The 22,612-nt window shown below is 50.8% G+C and overlaps 1 protein-coding gene and 1 pseudogene across 4 annotated transcripts in view; one reads left to right on the forward strand and one right to left on the reverse strand.

The window, feature by feature from the left end:
* ZC3H12D (zinc finger CCCH-type containing 12D) overlaps positions 1–17,061 on the reverse strand; it is a 28,881-nt gene extending 11,820 nt beyond the window's left edge. Inside the window, exons 1-4 of one of the 4 annotated variants that reach the window (XM_045843374.1) lie at positions 17,028–17,061; positions 15,993–16,217; positions 12,754–13,097; positions 7,540–7,918 (exon numbers count right to left, since the gene is read on the reverse strand). In XM_045843374.1, coding sequence (XP_045699330.1) covers positions 7,540–7,847 — 308 coding nt within the window. In that variant the 5' untranslated portion in view covers positions 7,848–7,918; positions 12,754–13,097; positions 15,993–16,217; positions 17,028–17,061. Of the gene's footprint in view, positions 1–7,539; positions 7,919–12,302; positions 12,530–12,753; positions 13,098–15,992; positions 16,218–17,027 lie in introns of those variants that run through there. The other 3 variants (XM_045843372.1, XM_045843373.1, XM_045843375.1) reach the window with 3 other exon arrangements.
* On the forward strand, positions 13,576–18,086 carry LOC123821874 (annotated as a pseudogene).
* The last annotated feature ends 4,526 nt before the right edge of the window (positions 18,087–22,612 follow it).

Raw genomic sequence — 22,612 nt, forward strand, 5'->3', positions numbered from 1 at the left:
CCTATTTTGAGTCCTCCTAGCACCAGACTCCTTCTTCCTTTCTGGTGCTCATTACACTGGACAGTCACACTCACCAGGGGAGGAATCAGGTCTTGCCCTCCCTAAGTCACACGCTCCTCTGGTCCCCACTGAGTTCCCAGCGCCTAGTGCAGGGCCTGACAACTGATACGGACTGAATAAAAACGTGTTGAATAAATGACTGAGAAGAAGCTGGTCGTGTGAGCAGCTGGAGGAGAAACTGCCCAGGCAAAGGGAAGAGCTGCCTGGAAAGACTGATGCAGGCAACCCTTGGCATGTTTGGGGAACCAAAAGGGAACAGTGCAACCGGAGTCTGTGGAGTGAGCAAAGGGGACAGTTGTACGAGGTGAGATGGGAGAGGCAGGGCAGGTATGTGGAGAGCCAGGGGTCACCAGGACCCTCACACGCTCCCAAGAGGCCTGGTCTACAGAAACGGCCCATGTCCAGACGAGGATGACACTTCAGATTTTCATTTCTGGACTTTCTTTTGTCTGTGGCCTCTCCTCCAGTTCCTTCAGAGGGAATTAGGGCAGGTTCGGGTTTGTAAAGAGGAAAGGGAGCGTTTGGGAACGTGCCCGAACAGTATCGTGCCGAACAGTATCGGAAGTAAGGCTCAGAGGAGACACAGAATTGTGAGTTCCTTCTGCTCCAGGAGATCAGGACCCAGGCCTGGCCATCCACATGTGTGGTGTCTTCCCGTTCAGAGAAAACAGCGCTTGGGCCATTGCGGCTGAGCTGTGAGGCTTATGCAAACAGCAAGGAGAAAGCATCAGTGGAGCTGTCTCTGTTGTTAAAAAACAAAACAAAATAAAAAGAGGAAGTGGGAAGCTAGGCCCTTCCTCCCAGCGGAAGCTGAAAAAGGAAAGGAGATGGAGGGAGAGGGAGGACAGGTCATACACAGGGTACTCAGCCCTGCATCCCCCCACGCCACTCCCCCCACCCCGACTGGGCCAGGAGGGGAGGGGAGATGGAGGAACATCAGGATGGGTGTGAAGAGGAGGCCAAAGGCTCATGCCTCAGCACAGCCTGGGCAGGCTGCAAGCCTGTCAGAAATCATGGTCTCAATGGGCACAGCACCCCACAGGGCCACGGCACTCCACAGGGCCACGGGCTGCCTTGGAGGGCGGTGGCAGACAGGTGATCGGGAAGCAACACGCCTGCTCCCTTGCATGCCCCCAGACCTGGTGGGGTGCCTGAGGCTTGATGATGGACAAAGAGGCCCATGGGAGGGACAGCCCTTTATGCCAGTGTGACTTAAAAGCCACCTGGGGCCAGTGGCCATTCTGGAAGCCAGGCCAGGCCTGCCACTCTGCAACAGAGCCCAGGGAGGCCCCCAAACCCCTGCCCCCAGCCAACACCAGGCATCAAAGCCCCCACATGCCATGTGGGAGAAGACAAGGGGAGGGAGAGGAAACACAGAGCCTGAGTCTCCCAGAATTCAGAGACACCGAGACATCGCATACTGGCAAATTGAAAGGTTGCTCCTCCCCACCACCTAAAAGGTGGGGAAGAGATTCTATCTGTCCTAGAAAATAGGGTCTATCACCTGAGCACACGGAAGCAGTAATGTGAACAACTGATGCCCCCCCACCCTGAAACACATGCATCTCTGGCTGCAGGGAAGTCTGTCCCTAGCCGGTTCTCAAGTAAACATGTCACTACCACGATTCCTTTCAAAAATTGCTTCTTGATTGTTCTCTCTTCTGTGGCTACACCATTGAAAAGCCCACTTTCCTTCCCCAATACCTTTGATGGGCCCCAGCCAGCAGCGGCCCTGACTGGGGGCATGTGGACGCGAGGTGTTTGGAGGTTCAGGAGTTCAAGGGTTCGGGGAGAGTCGCCCCCATCAGCCTGGTGCAGCAAGCACTGGCCCCGTGGCCTCTCTGACACTAGACTCCAAGATGCAGGCCCTCAGCCAAGAGTCTCCAAAGGGCAGATGAGTTGCACTAAGACCAGGGGAAGCCCGTAGCCCACCACAGCCCGCTCTTCCCTCTCTCCCTGGGACGTGTCCCCTCCTCCAGCTTTGATTCCAGGCACAGGAGAGTCCGAGCTGACCCTCCAGCCCCCTCAGCTGGTCTGTGTGGAATAGACGGTTTTCATTCAGGTCCATTGTTCTGCAGGACTGAATTCCCACACACCCCACTCATAAGCCCCTTCCCATCTCCTTTGAGATGGGAAGATGGTCTATTCCATCCTTGCCACATTTTCTTCTTTTTACCAACCTCAAAACCCCACTATGGCTACCCTAGTTCTGGCCACAGACAGCTCTGGGCAACTGCCAACTTGAAGCCCTAAGCAGGAGCCAGCTCCTCGCCGCTCGGGGGTCCGTTGGTCCGTCTCCAAGAGGAGCCAGCAAAGGCCCTGGTCAAGCAATAACACTCGTGGCCACCCCAGGAGCCCACTCCCCGCATACAGAGAAATACCCCACCCAAAGGCAGCCCTCATTTGTGCTTCCCCCACACACCCCAAGTCCGTTTGTGCACATCTACTTCATGTGGCTCTGGGAGGGGCACCCAGAGAGTGGTGAACGAGATCGGACTCACCCCCGCTTCTTGGAGCTCATCCTTAGTATTCGCAGACAGCCCTGTGTACCCGGCCACTTTGCACATGATCCTCATTTAATCTTTACAACAAGCCCTTGAGGAGGTGACCTTCATCCCATTTCACCCTTGAGGAAACTCAAGCAAAGGACGTGCCCAGCTCCCTGGTCTGGCAGCAGACCTCACAGCCTCATTCGTGGGGCTGCCAACGCCTGCTCCCCTGCCCGCGTGGATCCCACTCATCCCTGCCCCTCCCCGATCTCTGCCGCTGCGACCCAGGCAGCAGCTTCCTGGAAGCCTAAGTTTAGCTGCTGCTCAGAGGCCTGCGCTTGGGGAGGGAGCGCAGCGCTTGTTACTAGTCCCCGTGAACCAGTTTGTCAGGCAACAGGCTGAGGGCCAGGCCCTGGGAAAAGGAAACAGGAGTGGCAGGTTTTGAATAAAGGCAGGGCAGCAAGGGGAAGTGGGCTGGTGCCTGAGACAAATTTTGCCTACACGACAGTCGTGTGCAGGACAGCCATAGTCAGGGCGTCGCCATTTACAGTAACCAGACAACCTAATTGGGACACCACTTTGTCCTCAACTATTGCCCAAGAAGTCTCTGCAGAAGTTAGTGGCTCACGGAACAGGCCCTTTGAGGTAGGACATGGAAGGGGACCCCACTGTCTGTTTCTTATTTGGGGTCAAGTTGTAAGCACTCTGCAGCTGGAGTGATGGCCCTTCTCACCAAGAGATCTCCCCCCACCCAGGTCAGAAGGAAGAGACAGGGCCAGTGGGGGCTGCTGTGAGCACCCTCGTCCTACACATGGAGGACTGGGTGCACACTTAGGTCGGAGGCCAAGGCCAGAGTTGGTCAGAGGGAACTGGCCCCCAGCCCGGGAGCACACCGGCCACCGGGAACCCACTGAGAGGGGCCTGACCGAGACCTCCCACGGTGGGCCTGTGTCTCTCCCACGGGAGATTCCTCCCTCCCAAAGAAGCCATATTCTGCTGAAGTTAGAACCATAAACAACAGCACCCCAAAGAAAGAAAGAAACAAACAAACAAAAACCCTCTACCCCAAATGAGGACACATTCAGATGAAACCCTTGCCCGGGGTGGTAAGAGGATATGAAATTACCAGGTGGACTTCCCCCACGCGGATCCTTCAGATCATGCCTCTCCTAAATTTGCCTACGGAATGTGCAACACTTGTGCGCCTGCCTGCCCCAGGCGTGGAAATGCTGGTGACAGCTGTCACGTGAGACCCAGTGTCCTTCCCAGTCACCATGATGCGGCTTTTAATGTGCTTTCAGTGAAAGCCACCTTATTTTTAAAACCTGCTGGACATTTTTCTAAAGTCCAGGTATACAGTGACTCAGGTATTCAGCTCAATCTCCCTCTGTCATGCAGACGCACACACACACACAGACACACCCAGCCACATGTACACACCCTGAAGGTGTGGGGATTGTACTTGGAAGCCAGTCTCTGTGATGCTAGCTGCTCAGAGCCACCATGAAATACACCCTGATGCCCAAGGGTCCCCAGAAGGTGGGCAGTGGCAGGAGAGGCGTCCTGGGCGCCAGTCCTGCCGAAGGCACCTGGGGCCTGGTGAGGGATGGGAGGCTTAGCACACCATGTCAACAGCAGGCAAGTTCAAGTCCAGGGGTCACCATGGGCAGGCTCTGGCCACAGGATAAATGCCTGTGGGGGTCCGGGTCTCCCACCTGGGTGAGACCCTTTCCAGGGCTGGACATGCGGAAAGCCAGAGGTATGTGGTGCTGCAGGAAATGTAGGACTTTGGAAACAGCAAGGAGTCCAGAGCCCATACTTAGTGCTCGGTGACCTTGGCCCCAGTTACCTACTCTCTCTGAACCTCTGTCAAAGGAGAAAAATGCATTCACTTCTGTCAAGCCATGCATAATATAATCACCTTAATCCCTAGAATGTTAGAGATGAAAAACCATTCAAGATTATTAGTATTTAGTCTGACCTCATAATCACATAAACAGGACTCAAAAAAGGTGAGTCACGCCACGGTCACGTGGCTGGCGAGCTGAATGGCTAGAGCTGCCAAGAGGCACTCCCCACATGAGGCTATTTGCACTTCATTTCAAATTCATTCAGAAAATAAACATTCATCTGTTCAGTCACACCAGCCACACTGCAGGTGCTAGGGCGTCACAAGCGGCAAGTGGCCACCGTAAGGAGCAGCGCAAGGACAGAGCTTCCGGTCGTCACAGGGAGCTTCACGGGATGGACCCAGGCTTGGGGTCAGAACTATCAGTCGCCTGCTCCGCCCCCTGCCTCTGACCTGGCTCTCTACGTGAAACACAAGAGATTCACCTGAACTATGGGGCAGGCCGAAGGTCGGGCTTCCTGGTGCCCATCTACGCACTCCCGACACTGCGACTTAGACTCCTCACGGAAGCTGACCCATCCTTTCTGAAATGACAGACGAAGCCGTCAGTCCTGCTTCTCCGAGCCGAGTGGACTCCCTCTGTGTTACGACGAGGAGATGGTAGGTGTTTTAGATTTTTCAGTTTGGCGGTATGGTTCTACTTAAACGGCTTGACGACAGTATGTGTTTCACAAAGGAGGCCCATCCGTGTGCTCCAAACGCGTACATTCCCACTTCTTTTACAAGGCACTTGGCCAGGGACCCCGCTGCCAAGCAGTCACCCCCGGCCCACTGGGTTCAGTCACTACAAACAGCCTCAGGCTGCACATTCTGAAGCTCTGAGGAGAGAAGCCCGTGGAAGCTTCCATACAAGGCGGGATGGTTGGAGCACAGGGATGGAGGCCAGGACCTGGCGGAGCCAGAGTTGACCTTGGCCAAGCCCATCTAGCCCCTTCCTGAGCTTCTTTCTCGCTGGGCCAAGAAGGTCAGGTGTCCGAGCTCTAACGTTCTCTGTGCCGACGGAGGACCCGTGGCTTAGCGCCTCCCATAAAGCGTGACGTTATCTGTAATTTCTCATTCTGCATCAGCAGTTCTTCTCATGTGGGACATCACGGACACTTTAAGTACCTACTGAAAGCTGTGGATCTTTTCCCCAGAGAAATACATACATGAACACACGTGCCACATTTGTGTATCATTTCAGGACACTGCTGGCTTTGGCAATAAAAGGGGCCACGAGCCAAGGAATGCAGACGGCCTCTAGAAACTGGAAAAAGCAAGAAGCTTCCAGCGGGAACATGGCTCTTGATTTCCGCCCACGGAGGCCTATGCTGGACTTCTGAGAACACACTACAAATGCACTACAAATGTGTAGTGCACATGCAAATGCATGTGTTCTGGCTGATTGAGGAGACTTGCAGGCAGCAGGTGTGTGAAGATCTTTAATAACATCCGGAGTGATGGCTTGCATTTGTACCTCACACAGACTGAGCTGGAAGGGTCAAACTGATTACAGTCGTGGGAGCTGTGAGAGTGGGACCAAGTGGATGTGCAAATAGAGGATGTGGTTGAAATTTGAATTCCAAGCAGCAACAGACACTTTCATCAAAAGGAAACCCTCCACCACCACCCTAGCACAGCAATTCCTAAAAACCATCTGGTCCCCAGAGAGAGAATGCCTACACTTTCCTGCAGCACCTGAAGGAGTCTTTTCGTCCTACAGCCATTCTACTCCTCTGATCTGGGACCTCAGCGCTTATAAAAACTCCGGCCTGGAAAGGTCTTCGGTTTCAGCGACATCGTCTTACATTCCCATCAATGCCCAGAGGGAGCCGTGCCAGATCACACGGCGGCCAGGGCCCCTCTCACAACCCTTAGACCTTCTATCTAGGACCTTCAAAACCTACTGGACTCTTAAAAGCCCTTTATCTCCCCCAGAGATCTTGAGTAAAACAGGACCTCACAGGCTGGTCTAGAGACCCCTGAGGACCAGCTTCTACACCCTGGAGAAGGAAGGGCTCATTAGACCTAACCAAGCCCAGGGAGCCCCTGCTGGCTGAAGCTGACCCCACACACACCAGGCAGGGCACGTAGGAGCAGCCCCTGAGGCTGAGCCATCTTGGGGCCAGCCATTCCAAACCTGGGTCCTGCCGTGACAAATGCTAAGTGCGACCAAGTCCCCAGGGAAAACCACGCAGCCTGTCAGCCAAAGGGTGCCCTCTTGACACATTCAGTGCTGCCGATAACATGGTTTTTCTCGATTCCCACCCACAGCTCAGCGTTTGAAAAGGGAAGCATATCTATTTGCAGCTGTGAGTGACCAATTTCCTATGGCTCTGCCCTTTGTCCTGCTGTCACTAAGCCAAGTAGTAGAATAATGCACTTGTTTGGGCGATGCCTCCTCCTCGCCCAGCGGGAAGTGTGGGGGAGGCTGCAGAGATTCTCTCACAGCTGAACTTGGCCTCCAGGAAAGACAAGGCGGGGCACGACCTTCTCATCACCGAAACACACGACTATTAACCACCAAGTCTGCAGCCCCGGGCCGTGAGCTCACCTCTCCAACCTAGCTAGGAAACCACACCACCACCTCCTCTCACATAACCCCAGCGGAGGGCTTCCAACGAAGTTCAAGTACATTTTCCCATCTGATTCTCACACCCTCGAAGGAAGCAGAAGTCCTATCTAGCGGCCTGCATCTCAGAACCGGAAACTTAAGAAACACGGCTTTCCCAGAATCACACAGCTGGTCGGGGGCAGAATCCAGACAAGAAGCCGCTCCTCCCCAACTACCCGCAGCCTTCCCCACAAAAGGGCCTCTATCGGGGTTAATGTGATAACAGCTACCCCTTGCTGAACCTTTGCTGAGTGGCAGGTACTGTCCTAGGCATGTCGGGCAGCTCCCTCCTGGGGAGGTTTTATACCAACCGCACCGATGGAAAAAGTGAGGCTCGGACAGTTAAGTGGCCGACCTAAGGCCACATAGCTACTAAGAGGGGGCAGAGGGATTCCAAGCCCCATCCACTGGCCCCAAGTTGTTGGGACCAAACCACTGAAAACAGGGGCAGTTCTCCCACCCGTCCACTACGGCACGAAGAAAGCTACCTCATTGCCACGTTGCTGCCATCAATCACGATGGGTCTCAGGGAGCTGGCTGGGTCTCCGCAGTCTTCCTCAGGGTCAGTCCCCAGCCCACGCTGGGCGGATTCCGGGGTCCCGCAGGAGCCCCGGGGAACCAGCAGGGGCGCAGGGCTGCTGTGGTGGTGAGCCCTGGGGCGGCTGCCCGTCTGGATCAGCTCCTGCAGCACATCGTTGACCAGGGCGCCCTCGCCCAGTTTGTCCAGCACCCTGAGCACGTCCTCCTGGTTGTAGCCTAGCTTCAGGAAAAACTCCATCTTGCTTGAGTGCTCCATGCTGTGCCAGCCAGGCCCCCAGCAAGGTTCCTGCCGCCCGCTTCCTCCTGGCAGAGCCCCACCGGCATGAGCTAAAGAGAAAGAGCATCCATCAGTTGTTTTCTGGGCAGCCTGGCTGTCAGGTTACTGAGGGCGATTGATCTGTGCTCCCTCCACGCCTTATCTGTCAGGAAATCGTGTCGAGGACGCCTGGTCCCCTTGGGGATTTTCAGTTGCTCAGTGTGGTTGGGCAGCCACAGACGCAGTCATGCTGCTTTTACTAGCACACTCTCTCCCAGGCCTTCACCCCCCACAGTGCAGCCTGCCCCCCCACCACACCCCCCATCATGGCCAGAGGCACCAAGGGCCTCTGAGAAGGCCACCCAGGGCTCAGAACACGTGTACACAGGCCAAAGAAATGTTTCTGAGGTTCTGTGATGGGGTGACTTGTGTCCACCCCAATTCATATTTTGAAGCCCTAACCCCTAGGGCCTGAGAATGTGACTATACCTGGAGATGGAGTCTTTAAAGAGGTAACTAAGTTAAAATGAGGTCAGTAAGGTGGGCCCTGATCCTACATGACTGGTGTCCTCATAAGAGGAGGAGATTTGGACACAGGTGGGTACAGGGGGAGGACCAAGTACAGACACAAGGAGAAGGTGGCCGTCTACAAGCTGAGGAGAGAGGCCTCAGAAGAAACCGGCCCTGCCCACACCTTGGTCTCAGACTTCTAGCCTCCAGAACTGTGATGCAATAATAACAACAAATAAAGTATTATTATAGAATAGTATATATTATTATATAAAATACCATCTATATATTTCCAAGATAACCAAGTCTGTGGCGTTTTGTTATGGCGGCCCTAGTAAACTAACATAGCTCCTTGGCTTAAAGAGGGGAAAATGCCCCCTAGTGAATTCTATTCCCAGCAAATGCACCCAAATTCAGCTCTGTGTACTGGCTCGGCTCTCCCTAGCAATTCATTCAGACCATACTGAACCACTAGAAGGACAGGTCCTCACCCAAATATGATCCTTTCCCCCAGGCATCACTGCTTGGCCTACACATTTTGGGAGTGGGGGGTGGAGGGGGGTGTACAGGAGGGGCCTGCAGCCAGATGTTTACAAAAAGAAGGTGATTAAACCAATAGGAACACTGTGGACAGACCGGGTCCCCTTGTTACCTACTCCCAAAGAGCTACATCTTTCAAAAGCCATTTTAAAAATTCAGAAATAATTGTGAAAATAAATTGACTGTGAAAACCTGAAACGATGCAGAAGTATAAGAATAAAGAGACATACTGTCTCTCCATATACACCCCAGTCCCACCCATTCCTCCTGCTGAGTGCTTGTCCGCACCCTCCCAGCATTTTTCCTATGCATTTCCCTGCATATGTGACAGACACACACACATGTTATTTAGGGGGATTGTTTTTACATAAACAGTGTCATACTGTACATGATGTTGAGCAACTTGCTTTTCTCAATAAAAATGAGTTTTGGAACTCTTTCCACACCTGTGGTGCAGTCCCTGTATCTCTAGCATTTAGAACAGAGGCCTGGATATCCGAACCTCAGTGCACTTGTTGGATGGATGAACGGATGGATGGATGGAATTTAATCATATGCCAAATGATGAAAATTTAGATTGTCCTCCATTTTCTCTGGTTACAAACCATGCTCCATGAAACATGTGTGCCCATCGATCTTGGTCTTGACCTTCAGTTCCTAGTCTCCCACTGGAGCCCCCTGCAGTATTCCCATCTCTCCTCTAGGTTCCCAGCTCCGCTTCTCATCCTCACGCTGAACCTCCCCCTATAGTGCTAGCACCCAAACAGAACCGACAGGGACAGGGGCTGGCAGGTGAAGAGCATCTCTCAGCCAGCCTCCTAGACGGAGAGGCCTATGCTGCCTCCATTTGCTACCCGCCCCCCTGCCTGGGCCCACTGACTGCTAGAACCCCCAAACAGCCCTCCATGGTCACAAGTGACCCCCTCCCTGACAACTCCGACAGCAGCTTCCCATTCCTTGCCTTATACAACTTCTCCGTTGCTTTTGACACTGTGGACCACTCCCTCCCTACCTTGTTATTTTAAATCAAAAATGTTTGGAAAGCCTCCTGCTTGAAACTCTCTCTTCTCCCTTACGTTGTACAACTTATCCCGAGTCTCTTCCGAAATCTTTCCAGCTCTTTCCTTGGCCTCTGCTCACTTGTTCAATGGTGAGGTCCTGCCCAGGCCTCTTCTCTTCCCCCTCATGCCTCCCCAGCCCTTACATAAATGAGCCCACAACTGCTCTTCCGGTTCAGGCCCCTTGCTAAGCCCCAGGCACACACAGTTATGAACCTGTGAAATAAGTGCCACACGTGTTATTTGAATCAAGTGTTATGGGAACTCAGAACACTGCAATTCACCAGACATTTGCTGAGTCTACTTCAGTGTGGTTCTCAAAGTGTGGTCCAGGGAAACTAGGGGGGCCCAGGACCCTTTCAGGGAATTTGCAAAGTTAAAAACTGTTTTCATAATAATGCTCTCCTCTCGTGAGTATACCATGAAGTATTCCAGAGACTATACATCATGCAATATTCCAATAGTTCAGTTAAAAGCAGATATGAGATTCCAGCTATCCTCTATTAGGCCAGATATTAAAAAGATTTGCAAATATGTATATTGGTATCAGTCTTCTTACAAATTTTTTGTTTTGGAAAATAGTTATTTTTCATAAAAATATGCCATTTATATTAATGTAATTGGTTTATTATTTTTAAATGAGTGAATTTTTTAATTTCTTAGTTTAGTTTCTAATAATGGATCAATAGATTAGATAGATAGACAGATAGATAGATGAACCCACATAAACAAAAACTCTTTGGGGTCCTTAATAGTTTTTAAGAGTGAAAGGTTGACTGAAAACTAAAAAGATTTTTCTTAACTCCAGAGTTTTCCATTAAGTATTTCCACATAGATGGGTCTGTGTGGGTGGCCTAAAGACATGTCACCCAGGGCCCAGGACAGAGGCCCAGTGTCCTCTCTCCCTGAGTCTGGCCCCTGTCGTACTCATCTCCTCCTGCCCACCTGCCCCACCTGAGCCTCAGTCTCACCTTCTTCATCCCATGCACAGTGCCCGGCAGCCACCTCCAAAGGGCTACCTTCTGAAATCCCATCTGGTGCCACCCCCACTTGTAGCCAGCACTGTATTTCTAGAACAAGTCTGACCATGTCGCCTACTGCTTAGAAATACCCTCTGAGCCCATGTTGACAGGAAAGGCACCAGTTCCTGAGGGGGCTGCTGAGCTGTCCCAAAGCAGTGCGGGTCCCTGTCCACTTCACTGCCCAACACTGGCCCACCTGCTCTTTCTAGAGCCATGCTGAATCCCCCCCTGCTCCCCAAGTATTCCAGAACATTCTCACCACTGTGCTGCTGTTTATGCTTTCCTCTCTACCTGGAATGTGCTCTGGTGTGGCAAACTTCAAGATTCAGCTCAAATGCAACTCAAAGTGGTCAATGCTAACTCCACAGACAGATGAGTTACTCACAACTCCACCGGCCACTTTACTCACACCTGTTAATGACTCAGTGAATTGTCGTTTATCTAAATATTTTTCAAGAACCTGTGAATTGCGTTCTGACTTATTTGCCTCGGAATCACCAATATCTGGCACAGTGCCTAGTCAGCTGAGGAGTTTAATAGATTTTTCTTTCATAAATGTCCAAAACTGAAATTATCTTTTCTCCTTGTATATTTTTTTCCTGGGTTCTGAATCTCATTGAATGGCATCTCCCAGAGGCCCAGAGAAGAAATCTCAGTCACCTTTGACTCTTCTTTTCTCTCACTTCTACATCCAACAGGCCATTAATTCTACGTCCTGGACATTTTCAATAACCATCCTCTCCTGTACACTCACAGCACCACCACCCTGGTTTGTTCGTTCACTCACTCATTCACTCATTTGCTCATTCATGTAACAAATACTGATCATCCAGAAGGCACCCAGCACTGAGTGGCAACCCAGTTCTATAAAAAACAAAATAATACAGTCTCATTTCAATTCATTTAGGACCTATTTGGGAAAACAGAAAAAAAACCTAAACAACAAGCTATAAGTTACGATGATAGGCACAATAGTTCTGATATAGAAATGTGTTTTCAAAACACAGGTGAGGAATGACTTATCTTCCTCCGAGGGAAAGGAGAGACCAGAAGGGCCCTCACGGACCTGGACAGCAAAGGAGGAAATGGCCCTTCCCAGTCCGAGCAGCACCACGTCCTCTCTCCCGGGGCTCCCGGAGGCCCCTTACCGAACGCTCACCCACATCTCCAGTCAAGTTAGTGCACTCATCAAAGACGTCTGTATCTCCTCCAAAACGTCCATGTGTCTCCATCCTCTGCAGAGTGAAGGCCAACACTCGGCAGCGAGAGAGCAAGGCCCATCACCACTGGACTAGGCTCACTTTCCAATCTCCTTGGTCACATACCTTCAGTCCAGCCTCTCCTTCTTCGCTTAACTAGTGACCAGTGCCTTCTCAGAACACTGTTCCCTTGGGCTGGGGTCCAGCTGGGGTCCCATCTCCACGGAGGAAGAGGGCACTCCCCTGGTCTGGCGGCCCAGCCTCACATCAGGAGTTGCTCAGGGTCCCTGAAAGGCCCGTGGTCTCTCAGCTCTTCCCTCTGCCTGGAGCACCGGCCCTCCTCCCCTCCGCCTGACCCCACTGTCCAGTCGCCCCTGGAGCCTTCCCAGTCTCCAAAGCTCCAGCCCCGTTCCCGCCCCACCCCCGCCCCGCCCCCTGGCGCATGCGCAGGAGCACGTATTTTGGCCGGGAAGAATAAGGGAGGACAAAGGAAGACTACGAGAAAGAAAGAAAAGAAAAAAGGAACTGAAGTCAGAGAGAAGGAAGGAACAGAAAGACAGAAAGAGGCAGCACGGACATAAAAGTTCACTTCACATGGTTCCTCATTGTTTCCACGTCGCTCTCACGTAGAGGCTCTTCCTCGGACTTTCCGTGATCTCGGGGGTGAGGACGCCGAGGCTCGGAGCGGTGCAGAGTGAAGGAGGTGACAGAGCTAGTGGGCGGCGGCGACAGACGGTGAGTAGACGCCAAAAACCACGTGTGGCTTTGAGCTGCGTTCAGGCCGGAGCAACATCTCGTTGTAGTTGCGGAGGTGGAACCTCCAAAACATGCCCGGGTCAGGTGACCTCTCTCTCTGGTCACAAGGAGCTACGCGAGAGTCCGTGTCACTTTTGCAACTTTCCAGTCGGGTAGGACAGAACCCTGAACATTTTCAAAATAAAATAAATTTTTTTAAAAAACTGGTGGTTTCACCTGGGGGCAGGGGGGATGGGGTGGGGAGCACGTGGCCACGTGAGGCGCCGTCCCCAGCGCTGGGCACGGAGCCCTGAGGTTCCAGCAGAGCTGCTTTGCTGAAGAGAATTAACTGAAAGAAAAAAAAAAAATCCTCCCACTTCAGAGGCCTTTTCTCCCCTTGAGACATTGAAATCAATTTCGTTTCCTTTTCAAACTTCTTCTAAATAAGGGAGAAAGCTGGGGCTGTTCTCGAGAGCCTGCCCCGGCCCTCGGCCCTCGGGCACCACAGCCCGCCCACCTCCGGGCCCGCGGGTCTTCAGTTGTTCGAGCGGCAGCCGTGCCGGCGGCTTCTTTTTCCTTTCTATTTTTAAGATCTGAAAGTACGAGCAAGTTCATTTTAGTTTTCTTCCCCAATCTTGACTGGAAGTCACAGACAGCACCGATGATGGGTGACACGTTGCGAATCTTCAACGCCCCCTCACGAGCTCTCGCTGACCGCGGCCGCCACTGTCAGCAGCCACCGCGGCGGCGCTGTCCCGGGGCCCGCCCCCCAGGCGACCGTGGCCGCGTGTTGGACGGGAAGCCCGAGGTAGAGGCGACCTAACCCGACAGCGTGGCGGGAAGGCAGGGACCGAGAGGGAGGAAGGTGGAACCTCGCAGTGTGGAACAGTGGGAACCCGGCCAGACCTGCTCCTTCTAGAACCAACCAGTCCGGACCAAAGGTCTGGAAACGCTGGCTCACCCCCCACCCCCCAGGAGAAGAATAAAAGAGAAACAGAAGAAGGAGGAAGTGAGGGAGTGAGACCTGTGGAGGGCCAGTAACTCGGCATGTGCACAGGATTTCACCATCACAAGGTGCTTCCTTGTATGTTATCTTTGGAAACCCTAACATCCCTGCGAGGTGGGAAGAGCCGCCTCATTGCTCCTGCTGCAGGGGAGAAAACTGAGGAAAAGGGAGGTTCTGCTGACTTGTCCCGGATCCCACAGCTGATAAGTGGGAGAGACTAGACTCCCAAGAGCACTGATTCCCGCCTTCTCCCAGGACCGAGGGGAAACCAAGGGCACCTCAGGGCCACGGGGCAGGGTGAACCCAGACACCAGCCCCAGAATGAGCACATTCAACACACAGCCCTGAGCCCCCAAGTCTATCCCCGACCCTGCTCTGCCAGCTGCAGAGAAATCCACCGCACACGGCTTCCAGAGTTCACCCACCGCGATGCAGAGAAAGTTCTTCTAAATAGAGTCCAGGCAGCAGTTTCATGCTTCAGCTAGGCTCTGGAGCCCTTCAGTAGACTCGGTTGGATTTGGGGGAGGTCACAGAGAGGCAAAGACTTCAGCCCATGGCTAGGCTTTTATTTTATTTTTTATGGGAATGAACAATTTTTTAAAAATTGTGGTAAAATGTACATAACATAAAATTTACCATTTTAACTGTTTTTAAGAGTGCAGCTCAGTGGCATTAAGCAACCACCAGTACCAGCCATCTCCAGAACTTCTTCATTTTCCCCAGTGGAAACTCCATACAAATTAAACACTAATTCTCTATCGTCTCTCCCTCATCCCCTGGAAACCATCATTCTACTTTCTGTCTCTCATGGAATCATACAGTATCTGTCCTTCTGTAACCGGCTTATTTTACCAGCACCATGTCTTCAAGATTCACCTTTGTTGTAGCATGTGTCAGAATTTCCTTCCATTTCAAGGTTGAATAATATTCCATTACGTGTATTGTGTATACCACATTTTTGTTTGTCCATTCATCCGATGATGAATGGACACTTGGGTTGCTGCCATCTTTGCGCTTTTACGCATAACACAGCTATGAGTGTGGGTGGACTGGCCTGGCCTTTTGTTTTCGCCTCAAATTTGCCCCTGCTCTTCTGGGACGCTGTGGGCTACTCCAGGCATGCACATGAGAATTAACAGCCCTGACCCATAGCCCTGGGCAACTCCAAATCAAAGTTAAAAAAAAAGACAAAACCCTCTACTGTATTCCACTCCCAACCTATTCACGTGTTGGCACCCCCGAGCTGGCATCATGGGGCCTTGAAGAAGAGTTTATGACTGGGGAATATGGCTGAGGTTTCCAATGGTAGCAGAGAACTAGCCAAAAGGGTCTTCACAGCCATCAAATGAAGATTCATTTCAGCCCTGGCTGGCATAGCTCAGTGGATTGAGCACAGGCTGCGAACCAAAGTGTTGCAGGTTCGATTCCCAGTCAGGGCACATGCCTGGGTTGCAGGCCACAGCCCCCAGCAACTGCACGTTGGTATTTCTCTCTCGCTCTCTCTCCCTCCCTTCCCGCTCCAAAAATAAATAAATAAAATCTTAAAAAAAAAATATTCATTTCACTGTGTTCATATGCCTTCTCAAAGCCTACCAAGCCAGCCTCTAGAGGAGACGGTGTCCAGAGCTGCTGCCCTATGTTCCTGGTCTGCCAGGAGACTGGGCCCCCCCACATCAATCTCTAGCCTAGAAGATGCTTTCAGGAGTATGGAGACAGGCTTCAAATGTGCCTGAGATCCTGTGCCTTCTGATTTCATAAAGTTAAAACCCCTTTGAAGACTACAGCAGAATTTCTTATTTAAACCAAGGAGCTCTCTCAGATTAATCTTTTTCCCACAAAAGCCATCTTGAAATTAAAGATGTTTGCTAAAATGAACAAGGATCTCACCTAAAGGAAGTTTTAAGTGCTTACTATTTTTTTATCTGAGCACTTACAGTTTAAGGCGTGGGAAATCAGAGTCCCCATCCAAGAACTGCTCTCCAAACTTCACGTCCCTCCCCCCAATATTCTATCTCTCTCTACACAAGTCCACACAGTGTTTGTGACAGACTGATGGTCAGGGGACATGCACTCACCAGCAGGGTGTATTGCTCCGGTCCTCACAGCGGAGTGACTCCGGTGCTCCCCACGGCTCGCCCAGCTGCCAGCAGCTGCTGCACTGCCCCTCTCCGCCCAGCTGGCCAGGTGTCACTAAAGCCAAGGGAGCGCCCAGCTGGACCACATGGCCGTTAGGAGAAACTTTATGCCACAGCCCCACTTCCTGGATGCCAGAGTCACATTCAGCTGCAGAGGTACTTTTGCTTTGGGTTGAAAAAAAAAAAAAAGGAAAAGGAAGAAAGCAATCAAATGAGGGAGGGAGACTTCAAGCCTGAACCCCAGCATGAGTCACTGAATCAAAGTTTAACAACCACATGCAAAAGGGACTCTCAGTGAAGGCACTGGCTGGCTGCACAACAAAGCCGGGAGGGACTCACAGATGGCAAAGCACAAACCATGAGCAGTCCGAGGGTGGAAACTTTGGTCCCAAGGTCCTACTTGGGCCTCCAGCTAAGAGCCACTGATCCCTGATACTCCTAAGGGGGGTCAGGGCTCACAACTAACTTTATAAGGAAAATACAGCATGTAGGAGTGAAGAGTGTCAGAGCAAAGGAGAGACCAGAAATGGATGTGTAGATAAATGTGCACAGAGTCCCAAGAAAGTCACCAAGTCCTTTGGGCTGGGGGACCAGGGCTCTTGCCTCTCTCAGGGCTATGACCCTGGGCTCCCCTCACTGCAGCCCTACATGGGGTGGGCAGGGGCCTCTCTGTCACTGTGCCCGAGGAGCCTGACCCCAGACCCACCTGACCACAGTATTCTGCAGCCTGGCCTGCCACTAGCCTCTGAGGGTATGGGCAACAGACCCCGATCTCTGTGTTTATTTCCTGCTCTTGAGGATGCCCATCAGGGCTCAGGACAAGACAAAGAACACAATCAAATCATACAGCAGCCCGCCTCCCAACAAATGACAATGTCTCTAAAGTGACTGTTGGGAAAATTTCCCAGGGCCCAGGACTGAAGAAAGAGGCTGACTATCCCATCACTGCATCAAGGTTTTACCCGGGGAACTTACAAGGCGAATCTTGGCAAAATGAAGTAATATCCTCCTCTCCCTGTGGCAGGTGCTAAAAAATGAATACAAAACATAGCAGTGGGTAGGAGTCCTGGGTGTGACCCGCCCCCGATACAGGGGAAACACCTGACAGACTTGCTGGGGGTAGGGCAATGGAACGTTCCAGGAACTGGGAACCAGCATGGCTACGGCACAGGCCAGGAGTCGATCAGGCAGTTTCTGAGGGGGTTTACAGGAAGCAGTCTCTGTTTTGGCTTAGATCTAGCTGAGGGTCCACCGGCAGTCACATCATGGGACTGTCTCTCCTCCACAGTGACTAGTCCAAGGACACGCATCAGCCAGTTGGCCGGGCTGGGCTTAGAACCTGGAGCTGGTGCTGAGGAAGTAAGAAGGGCACATGTGAACTGGAATGTGCTCCCCTTCTTTCTTTATTCCCTGTCTGTCTCCCACCGAAGAGTTGAGACCACCTGGAATACAGAATGGGAGAGTTGACATACAAATTAAAAGTACAATCTGAAATCATTAGAAAAAAGAAGAGCTTCCAGTCCCAGGCACTTCAGGAGCTGCAGGCTTTGGTGAGGATAAGGCCAAGTCTAAGAACCATACTGCACACAACCCATTGCCCAAAATGGCACAGAAATGGCATCAAGAAACCCTGGTCATGAAGATATGAATCTCTCAAGGGGACAGTCCCCAAGTTCCTGAGGAGCATTCACTTTTCCAAGAAGCACAACAAGAAGGGCCTGAAGAAGATGCAGGCCAACAATGCCAAGGCCATGAATGCATATGCCGAGGCTGTCAAGGCTCTGATAAAGCCCAAGGAGCTCAGGCCCGAGATCCCAAAGGGCAGCAGCCGCAAGCTCAGCTGGCCCCAAGCTCGGGAAACATGCTTGTGCCTGCACTGTCAAGGATCTCCAGCTCTGCCAGTCAAAGGCCAAGGCCAAGGCTCAAACCAAGGCCCAGGCCACAGATGTGGCTGCAGCTCAGCTTCCAGCTCAGGCTCCAAGTCAGGCTCAGGCTCCCAAAGTGCCCAGGCCCCCACGTAGGCTCCATAGTTGAGGCCTCTGTCTGCTGACGAGGACGGAAGGACTGGTTGACCCCTTGGCTCTGTCTGCATGGAGCTGGTGACCTCCTGTGCTATTTGTGCAAATAAACCTGAGGCAGGACCTGTCCAAAATAAAGAAAGAAAGAAAAGAAAAAAACAACAACAAAGAGAAAAAAGAATATTTTACAAGAAACCTATGTTAAAATTGTCACTTTGAGCACTAATTTGAACTTCGATGGATTTTCTAATAACAGCTACCATTCGTCAGCACCTCCAGTGTATTTGGTACTTTCCATCAAAGTGTCTTGATCCCCAGGGCGGCATAGGAATTATTTCCATTTTTGAGGTAGGTCTTTGGGGCTGAGAAAGGGAAACTAAACTGCCCAAGTTCACTCCAAGGCAGTATAGAAACCCAGGACCACCCAGTGGGCTCCAAAATACACTCTTTATACCAGCACAGGGCCTCTCAGCTTCCAAAACCCCCTCATAGAGCATGCTGGGCTTTTAGGAGAAATCCTGGTATTAAATTTTAGTAGAAATCTACAATTGAATAACATATCAGATGATATCTTCAGCTCCAATCCTAAAGGTGATGGTGGGGGAGGGGCGGGTCTTCAAATGCCCATTCTTCACCAGAAGCCTCAGTGAAAGCTGAGATATTACACCTCAACTTGGGGAAGGTGTTTCTATGGGGAAATGTACTATAACATAGTCCAGGGGCCTTGTTCTCTGATCTTCTATCTGATAAAGCAACAGAATTTAGAGACACGATTGCCAGTGGGCACCTTGGACGGTCTCTTCCAAATGCCACATGACTGAGTCCCATACTTTTTAGTCCTAGGCTAGTAAGGAAGGAATTCTGAGGCGAGTGCCAAGCTGTGCACTCAATAAAAGATGCACCCGGGCAATGAAACTCAAGAATCCTGATTTATATTCAACCCCAGGTGACTAGCACCTCTGTACAGAACAGACACTGTGGTGGCCAGCACCAAACTGCTTTGCAAAGACACATTTGAACCCGCTCAACTATCAGACAAGCAAGTATTTGGCAGAGGCCCCGGAATTCTGTGTCTGAAATCTTGGAGACACTATATTGACCAGAAAAAGTTGTTGCTCAGCTGTCCACATAAGAATCAACATATGGTGCCTTTACAGTATGTGATTTAGAGAAACCCCGTTGTGATTCCACTACAGCTGAAATGACTTAGCTGCCATGACTCTGGGAAGCCTGACACAATAGACTACGATTTAGGCTGTTTATTTCCAAATGAACAAGAAATAAGGTCTGCCAGAGGTAACGATTTTACTTAAAACATCGCTGACCCAAAACTGTAGCCTGCCACTGAGAGGGTCAAGAGACGGCAGCAGCTTCCCACCTGCAGGGGAAGGGTCTGCCTACACAGCTGTAAAAGTGGTTAGAGGGAGGCGAATGGAGTGAGACGGCACCCTTCTACTCGGTGTAAGAAGTGGCCTTGAGTCTACCCAGGAGCTTTTTCTGCCCCTCAGGCCTTTGTGGGTGAGGCCTGTGTTCTCAGAAAGCAGCCTGGAGGTGCTGAGACAGTGAATCCTAAATGCCAGTGTTCAGACCCGCCCCCGGGGAGGAATACACAGACTCACAGATAGGTGGCATGTGATGCCTTTTCAGTGGTTCATGGAGCTCTGGAAGTCCATGGATGGTCCCAGGCCAGGACCCCTGGCTTGGCCTCCTTCCCTCCATAATGAGTACCAGGAATGGTCCCTCCTGGTACAATTCCTTTTCTCAGGGAGCTAAACAAAATGAAGGCATTTGCATCGGTGCCTCGGACCTGCAAAGGCTGGGCCCTCTTGGATACCACCTGGCTGCTCCCCAGAGACTCTCCCACCAGCAGCGTGGGAGACTTCTTGTTTCTGTCTCCTTGCCTTTGGGAGTGGGAGACGCTCTGCTCTTTGCCTGTGTGATGTGTAAGAAATGTTGCGTCATTTCTCGTGGGTATTTTAATTTTCATTTCCCCAATTGCTAGTGAACTTGAGGATTGTTTCACACGTTGCATGGCCATGCAATTGTCCTCTTTTTTCCCCTCCTCTACTCACCTTCCTGTTGTGTAGTATTTTTCTTATTGATCAATATTAATTTTTATACTTCTTTCATACCGATCATTTACTCTTTGTGCATGCCAGGACTACCCCTCCACGTCTAATACTTATCTCCTAGTGTGTTTACGATGGTTTGGGCCTGCGGGTGTGTTTACTTCTGTGTAGTCAAAACTGTTGGATTTTCCCCCTTGATCAACAAGTGGGTAAAAAAGTTGTGGTGCATGTATACAACCGAATACTGGTTGGCCATAAAAAGAATGAAATCTTAGCCTTACCATTCATGACAACATGGGTGGACCTGGAGGGTATCATGCTAAGTGAAATTAGTCAGAGACAGACAAACATGATTTCACATGCATGTGGAACCTAAAGAACAAAATAAACAAACAAAATAGAAAAAGAACTGTTTTCCTTCATCACTTAATGCTGTTTGAATTTTATTTCAGAAATTCTTCCCTATCCTGAGATTTTAAAGACAGCTTCCCATATTTTCTATAAAGTTGAAGTTTTTATTTTATTATAACCAGGTTTTTAATCATGATCTGAAATTTATTTTTGCTGAATCCTATGAGAAAGGATTGTCAGGTGAGGGGGAAATTCTTAGTTCTTATTTCTTGTTGGCTGGTCTAGCAATTAAATTGACACAAGACAGTAACCGGAGAAAAACAACAAATTCATACACGCAGAGGTCTCAAGAAAACAGGACTCCCAAAGTGGCTAAAGCAGGCTGTTTACACACCATTTTTAGACAAAGACACCCTTATTTGTGAAGCTGGGACAAAACACATGGGTTTATTTTGGGGTAGCTCACTAATGAGGAAGTAAGTAGCAAAGCTTGTTCATACAGCTTTCTCAGCCTTGAGTTCCCAGCTCTGGTGGCAAGAATGCCTTCTGTCCTCCTGGTACAGGGAGGATATTTTCACATGGATGTTATTTCCTGCTTTCGGGGGAAGTTTGGGGGAGAGGGTGGTCAGTGTGTGGGTGCCATAGCGGCATATTTGGGGGTGGCTGATTGGAACTCCAAGAAGATCTAAGGTTATGATGACAGGCAGTTTGGTGTCATAAACTCAAAATCAGCCTGCCCTGTCATGTACTAGCTGTGTGACCTCGAGCAAATCATTTAACCTCTCTGTGCCTCAGTGTTCTCCTATATGAAATAGGAATAATAATCCTATCTATCTCATAAGGATATTTTAAGAATTATATTAATTAATGCATATAAAGTACTTAGAACAGTGCCTGGCATATATTTAGTGCTCAACAGGTGGCCATTGTTATTACTATAAACACAATTTTATGAGGATAGAACTATTAGACCTTACTGTGGCAATGTTTTGCACCCAGGAAACACTAAAAAAAAAAAATGTCAGAGGGCCACAGGAACAAGTAGAACGACTCTCTCGGTCATCACTAGGAATGTGTGCACCCACGATCCACAGAGAAGACCAGGTAGAGAAGCAGTTGTCACTGCTACAGTGGCCTAGCCAATAATCCAATTGCCATTGTTACTGGCTTAGCCCAACAGTCTAATTTAAAACACTTTTACCTTATTAAATAAAATCTATGTGTCACTTCCTCTGAGTTCCACCTGGAATGTTATCGTAAACAACTGCGGGGGTCCCAGTAATGAAACCTCTGCTGAGTACATTTCAATGGCATGTCACACCCTGCACCAGGCTGAGAACATAGCACCAGCTGAAGAAGTTTCTGCCCCGAGCAAGTGGAGACGCGACTGTAAACCAAGAGCCGCAGTCACAGTCCCTGTTAGACTAAAGCAGGGTTCTTCGACCTCGGCGCTGTGGACGTTTGGGCTGGATAACCCTTTGCTGTGGGGACTGTCATGGGCATTGTAGGATGTTCAGCAGCATCACTGGCCTCTGTCCACTACTGGTAGCATGACCCCTGTCATTGTGGCAACTAAAAATGTTCTCAGACATTGTCAAGTCTGGGGGCAAAATCGCCCAACTCAGAGTGGCCGCATCAGAGGTTCCATCAGAGAGGATGTGCCGATCTGCGTACAGAGGCAGCGGAGGCCTTGGGGAGGACATGATGGCCCGGCTGGCCTTCAAGGAGAGGTTCCAGATGTCTGGGGCTCGGGGACATTCTGGGCGGAGGGAGAGAGTCAGGCACAGGCTCAGGCCCAGGGAGGCATGCCATGGTCCTTATGCCTGGGGCTCAGCAAGGCTTAAGGTGAAATCGCTCAGCTCAGGAAAAACTTAAAAAGCTTTTTTTTTTTTTTTTTCACAAAATTATTTTCATTTTAAAAATATGATGGAATCATTAATTAATGTGTTCTTTCACACACAACCTGTGAAGTGTTTTAGACAAAATAATTTCTGTTTCTGGGCCATCGCGAGGCTCCCAGGTTGGGGACACGGACTGTCCCCGAGTGCTGGCTACCCGGCTGGTGGACAAACGGACCCCACTCCAGGGAAGGGCCCGGCCTCCCCAAGCCTGTCTGCCCCCG

Source organism: Phyllostomus hastatus, unplaced genomic scaffold, assembly GCF_019186645.2.
Source record: "Phyllostomus hastatus isolate PE091 unplaced genomic scaffold, TTU_PhHast_1.1 phas_contig_40, whole genome shotgun sequence".
NCBI lineage: Eukaryota > Metazoa > Chordata > Mammalia > Chiroptera > Phyllostomidae > Phyllostomus > Phyllostomus hastatus.